The sequence below is a fragment of the Mustela lutreola genome, chromosome 1 (genome assembly GCF_030435805.1).
Source record: "Mustela lutreola isolate mMusLut2 chromosome 1, mMusLut2.pri, whole genome shotgun sequence".
NCBI classification, from domain to species: Eukaryota; Metazoa; Chordata; class Mammalia; order Carnivora; family Mustelidae; genus Mustela; species Mustela lutreola.
In genome coordinates, this window is record NC_081290.1 from 92,792,522 (window position 1) to 92,798,795 (window position 6,274).

General features: G+C 38.8%; 1 protein-coding gene across 1 annotated transcript; it reads left to right on the forward strand.

Moving 5' to 3' along the window:
• The first annotated feature begins 3,671 nt into the window (after positions 1-3,671).
• On the forward strand, positions 3,672-5,769 carry TRAM1L1 (translocation associated membrane protein 1 like 1). Its single transcript, XM_059169742.1, has one exon. It carries the CDS (start codon positions 3,917-3,919, stop codon positions 5,027-5,029), a length of 1,113 nt encoding a protein of 370 aa, XP_059025725.1. The 5' UTR covers positions 3,672-3,916; the 3' UTR covers positions 5,030-5,769.
• The last annotated feature ends 505 nt before the right edge of the window (positions 5,770-6,274 follow it).

The following is a 6,274-nucleotide window of genomic DNA, read 5'->3' on the forward strand; positions in this document are numbered from 1 at the left end:
TGTAGGGATTCTTGGAAACATTTACATTTCCTCCATCGTTCTTTGATTGGCCTCAAGTATTTTAACCAGTGTCTAGAGAAGACTTTTGCAGTTTTCCGAACCATGTTAATCACCTTTTTCTGCAGTTGTAATGCCTAGCAAATAACAGTGGCTTCAGCATCTTCTAACTCCAGTCTCTCCTCAATTCAGCAAGGTTTCCAGCCTCTTCTTAGGGTTTCCCCTCCCTGTAAAAGCAAATCAGTGTGAGTTTTCTCCTTGGTGAGTCAGAAACTTCATCAGGTCTCACAAAGAAAACATTATTTTTCTCTTTTTCTTTTTAGTTTTATTTTTTCATTTGTCAGAGAGAGAGAGAGAGAGAGAGAGAGCAAGCACACATGCACAAGCAGGGGGAGCTGCAGGCTCCCAACAGAGCAAGGAGGCTGATGTGGGACAGGTTCCCAGGACACTGAAATCATGACCTGAGCTGAAGGCAGACACTTAACCAATTGAACCACACAGGGGTCCCACGAAGAAAACTTTGGTTTGCAAGAAATAAGGAGATCAAGAGAATAACTTCCAAAGCTGTGACTCCCTGAACTAAGGTGGATGGCTTCCTTTTGTTTAGGATAAGGAGGAATAGTTATATAGGGAATCCTTGTTCTTTGATGTCTAGGTGGGCTTAAGTTCCCACATGCACCTTAAGGAAACATTCCATATGCATATATTGTATGTTATGTAAATGAGGCTTGTGCTCCTCCATGGGTGGAGATTTTAGCATTACAATGAGGTAAAGGTAGTTGTTGACCATTCTGGAAGTTACTCCATGGATCCTGTGCATCTACACAAATGGGGGATGACACTCAAATTAGTCTGGGTGGTCTGGGCAGACTGGAGGTCTTGTCAGGGCAGTCGCTATCACTCAGGTGATGGTTTCAGTTTCCATTTGCCTGATTTAAGAGATAGGTGGAAAGAAGAGCTTAAGGAAAAATGTGGGACAAACATTGGAGACTATATGAAGGTGGGCAGTAAAAGTCTGATCTTGAGGTCTAGCTGGTGACCCTTGCACAGTGGACTGGGAAATACTTCCAGGCAGATATTCAGGGCAATTGTGGGGCTCACCTCACTTCTCTCCTCTCTGTCAGAGATGATAGTCTTATGTTCTCAAATATATGAAAACAAGTTATTTCATATAATTAGTCCAGTTTGCCAATTATTTACAGTAGGAGTGTAAGTTCTTTCAGTTATTCTCTCATGACTGAAAGTAGAAGTCTCCATTTGAATTTAATAATTATCTACCATAGGCACAGAGGTCTGCGTAAAGGAGGAATACCCACCCCGTAAATACATGGAATTATATAACCAATAGACTGATACCAAAATTTTTGAAAATATTGTTATACATGCTTTATTCTCTGTCAAAGAAAAGTGCCAATAAAACTACTGGAAACAAACATCATATTATATATTACTACAATACCCTTATAGATTTCAATAATTTTAGAAGTCTGACATATTTATATTTTTATAAAGATATTAATGTGAAATCTAAAACTCAAGCCCTGCCCTTGGACTACATTTAATGTAAAGCTTAAATTGAAAATTTAAACTGCAGAATATCATTTGGTATTACAAACTCAAAGAAAGGAAAGATGTATGGCTAAAGAAGTTTCTCTACTTAAAAACCAAGGGAAGAGCTAGAGGGGAAGAATTTGTAAAGTTAAGAGACAATTTTAGCTAACTCATAATTGTCTTTCTCCCTTTCAATAATAAAATAACATTTCACATCTATGCATAAGTATTAGTGCTCTTCACTTTGATGTGTACCTTTTCTGAGGGCAACATCTATCACACTTGCAAAGGTAGAGCTGGAAAGCCTGTCAAAAATAATGCCAAACAGAAATATAATCAGAAGTTCAGGGGCGCCTGGGTGGCTCAGTGGGTTAAGCCGCTGCCTTCGGCTCAGGTCATGATCTCAGGGTCCTGGGATCGAGTCCCGCATCGGGCTCTCTGCTCAGCAGGGAGCCTGCTTCCTCCTCTCTCTCTCTCTGCCTGCCTCTCTGCCTACTTGTAATCTCTGTCAAATAAATAAATAAATCTTTTAAAAAAAAAAAAAAAAAAGAAGTTCAGCTCACAGATTGCGCAAGTGTTTTTTTATATTTAGTTAGTATGCCACAAAGTGATCAAAGCCATTGTGTGTTCCTATAGAAAGACTGATAAATTCTCTATTTAAAATAATAAGTTACAAAAAGGTAGATGTACATTTTCCTGAGTAAACTCTTGATAATTTCCACAAGACACTGCTCTTTACTTTCACCTTTTCCCCCTCCCCAACTACTTTTAACAGGTTTGATTTTTTTTTTTTTTTCATTTCTTGGTGTCCTAATTTTTGCACCTCTATTTGTAATTCTTCACTGATTTAGTTAACCCCAAATAGCATTCCTAATAGAGCTGTCAGAGCCAACAGCTGACTAACAGCTATGAAAACCAAATAGAGAAGTCTTACTATGGTAAAATATGTAGTACTTTCCCTAACTCAGGAACATTGTCTACAACAAATTCCATATGCAATTGTTTGACTGTTCTAGAAATTGCAGGCACACATTGATCAGATTATTTTGTTCAATATCTTAAAAGTAATTACACCATTTGGACTGCATCTTTTGTTAGTGCACAACATGCAGAGTAACAGTGATAAAAGGTAATTGGCCATTCTAAATTTAATGTGTGCTTTATTATTTAAACCATGTAGCACTTTTATTTTGAAATGTATATTCCAAACTTCAAACTTTAACTATCAGTAATGATTATGATCTCATGAGACCCAGAAGAAACAAGAAATTTGCTCCAGATCCTAAGAGAAATTTAGACTCACATGAAATTCGAATAGAGCAAGGCATTAGCATTTACAAAAGGAGCTGTTTTTCAATATATGTATTTTAGCAAATTTATATGCAACCATCATAAAATGAAACAAGAGGTTCTTATCTGCTAGAGTAAGGAAAATCAATTTTGGGCTTTATAGCCAAAATACCTTCCTATGAACTGATAAATAGTTCTCCCCATCTAACCACCACTCACCCTTAAAGGATATAATAAATGCAATTAATGCCACTGTTATTGTTATTGATAACACGGCAACTATTCTTTTTTTACAGTGTTTCGTTGTTGCTGTAGGGAACTATTTCTACGTGTGAAGGATTTACAGTAAGGGGCGATACAGTACAACAGTGAAGAGCACATGCTCTGAATCCAGACTGGATTCAAATCTTGCTTTTGACATTTACTAGTTGTGTGATCTTGGGCATATCTTCCTTAACCTCTTGGTACCTCAGTTTCTCATCTGCAAAAAAAAAAAAAAAAAAAAAGTAAAAAGTAAGGGGGAAAAAAAAGATATTACCACTCCGTATCGACCTCATTGGGTTTTCCAGAAAGGATGCATTTATAAATCTGAGCAAAGTGCTCCAAACAGCACCTGTAAACGCTAAGCACCGTGAGAGTTTGCTTCTAACATCATTATGGGGATGATGCTGTTTTTATAACCATTCTGATGAAGAGCAACCAGAGTTCTAGCCTGCCTTGTCATGATTACTGACGAGGATGCCACTGAAAAAGAACTGGGGAGCATCCCGACGGGGCCAGCGGATTTCAAGAGGCGACGATCAACGTGCAAGATCCACGCTCGCAACCCCGGGCCTGGCGCCGGGCAGGGGCGCGGCACTCGATTTCCTTCCCTGCCTCCGCCGTCCCCCTGGCGCGCATGCTCAGTCCGGCTCGGCCCTTGCCTTTGATTTTTTTTTTTTCTGGGCGGCCGCGGCGACCCGGGACTGGCTCGGGGATGGGAAGCGAAGCCCCCGGAGCTGCGGCCGCGGCGGCGCTGTGAGGAGCAGCCAGGGGGAGGCAGCTGCGGCTCGTCGGTGAGTATCTGGGAAGCGCTGCCATGGCGTTTCGTAAGAAGAGCACCAAGAACCCCCCAGTCCTGAGCCACGAATTCATCCTGCAGAATCATGCGGACCTCGTCGCCTGTGTGGGGATGTTCTTCGTGCTGGGGCTTATGTTCGAGGGAACAGCCGAAGCGTCTATCGTTTTTATTACTCTTCAGCACAGTGTTCCCTTCCCTGCGGCAGCAGAGCGAGCCACAGAATCAAAGTTCCTTTACTATTATGGCATCAAAGATTTGGCCACGGTTTTCTTCTACATGCTGGTGGCAATCATCATTCACGCCACAATTCAGGAGTATGTGTTGGATAAAATTAACAGGCGAATGCAGTTCCCCAAAGCGAAACAAAGCAAATTTAATGAATCTGGCCAGTTTAGTGTGTTCTACCTGGTGTCTTGTATTTGGGGCACATTCATTCTCATTTCTGAAAACTGTCTGTCAGACCCAACTCTCTTATGGAGGGCTCATCCCCATAATATGATGACCTTCCAAATGAAGTTTTTCTACATATCACAGTTGGCTTACTGGTTTCATGCCTTTCCTGAACTCTATTTCCAGAGAATCAAAAAGCAAGACATCCCTCGTCAACTCGTCTACATTGGCCTTCACCTCTTTCACATCGCCGGAGCTTACCTCTTGTACTTGAATCATCTGGGACTTGTTCTTTTGATGATGCACTACTTTGTTGAGTTACTTTCCCACATGTGTGACCTGTGTTATTTTAGTGATGAAAAATACCAGAAAGAGTTTTCTCTGTGGGCAATTGTGTTTATTTTGGGTCGACTTGTGACTCTAATTGTGTCTGTGGTGACTGTTGGCTTTCACCTGGCCGGAGGGCAGAATCGGAATCCAGATGCTCTTGGTGGAAATGTAAATGTGTTGGCAGCTAAAATTGCTGTTCTTTCATCCAGTTGCACCATCCAAGCGTACATAACATGGAATTTATTTAATGTCCAGCTTCAGAGGTGGATGGAGGAAGACACTACTCTTCAGGCCCCCGTTGTGAAGAAGAAACGGACTAAAGGGAGGTCTTCTAGAAAAGGAACAGAAAATGGTGTAGCAACTTCAAATAGAGTAGACTCTCCCCATAAAAGGAAAGAGAAATCTTCATAGTGAATTACAAGCTAATTGATTACTGTCCCCAAAGAAGTCTGCCCTTTACTATAAGATATCTTTGTGTGCTACAGATTTTTCTGTTCTTCAAAATAATTTGTGCTGTCTTTGATTTCTGTTATTGTACTGTGTAATGTATTTTTTTAAAGGCACTTGAGGGGAGGATGCTTATTATGAGTGGAAAAAAAATTGATATAGACCAAGCAACATCAAACGGTTCAGGGATGACCACCATATTTTGTTTTGTTATTTCGAACATTTTTCCTAATGATTTGTAGATATAACTAAAAAGTTCCACATATCAGTGACACAATTTCTTGCTCCTGGCAGTCTTTTATACCATTAGCAAGGTGGTCTGGTATAGCAATGTCACATTTTTTAATGTTCTCTTTTAGGATAAAATGGAAATATTGTAAAGGTGGAATTCAACTTCATTACGTTTTCGGTATTCTCTAATTCTTAGAATTTTTAAACTTTTGGTTTTTTTTAGAACTTACAACTGAAGAAAAGATTTGTAAAAGCACCAAAATAATGATGTGTTTTATATGTAGTGTTGTTATTATTACAGCCCCATTAAAAATATTAATGGGTAATGTGTGGAGATTTATGACCATATATTGAATCAAAATATCATGAATTAATATAAAAGTGTTATTGAAGAGGTAAAATCATTCTTGTCCATTTAAACACTTGTAAACTAGCAATCAAAAAAAATTAAATATTTACGTAAAAGGAAACCAGGCTTAGTCTTTTTTGCTATGTTTATTAAAAATTATTCTTAATGAAGCTTGTTATAAGTTTGGTATCCTCAGCAACTTGGGAAAAATATTATTTAACCTGCAAATCATTTTGAAAAACAATGCTTAGTTGATTTATAGCTATAAAAAGAAGGTGAGCTAATTATACACAGAAAAAACTTAATACACTAACCTAAAGTACTTTGAAAATCAGGTGGATAGTCTTATGAGAGGTCTGTCAAAAATACTGTTATAATTATACTGCTGCTTTCATCTTTAATTGGGGAAACATTCATCTGTATGAGCCCTATTTTGGATATGTATGTATACTAAAGTATACGAGGATATATAGGTATAAAGATAGTATCTTTATTGAAGCCAATAGAAAGAATGGGTGTAGTGGGTGAGTATTTTATTTATCTCCTTTTCTCAACCTTCATTTTCATTTCATTTCCATAATGTGACTGTTTATACTTTTTTGTGAGATTGTGCCTCACACTGTGCCTCT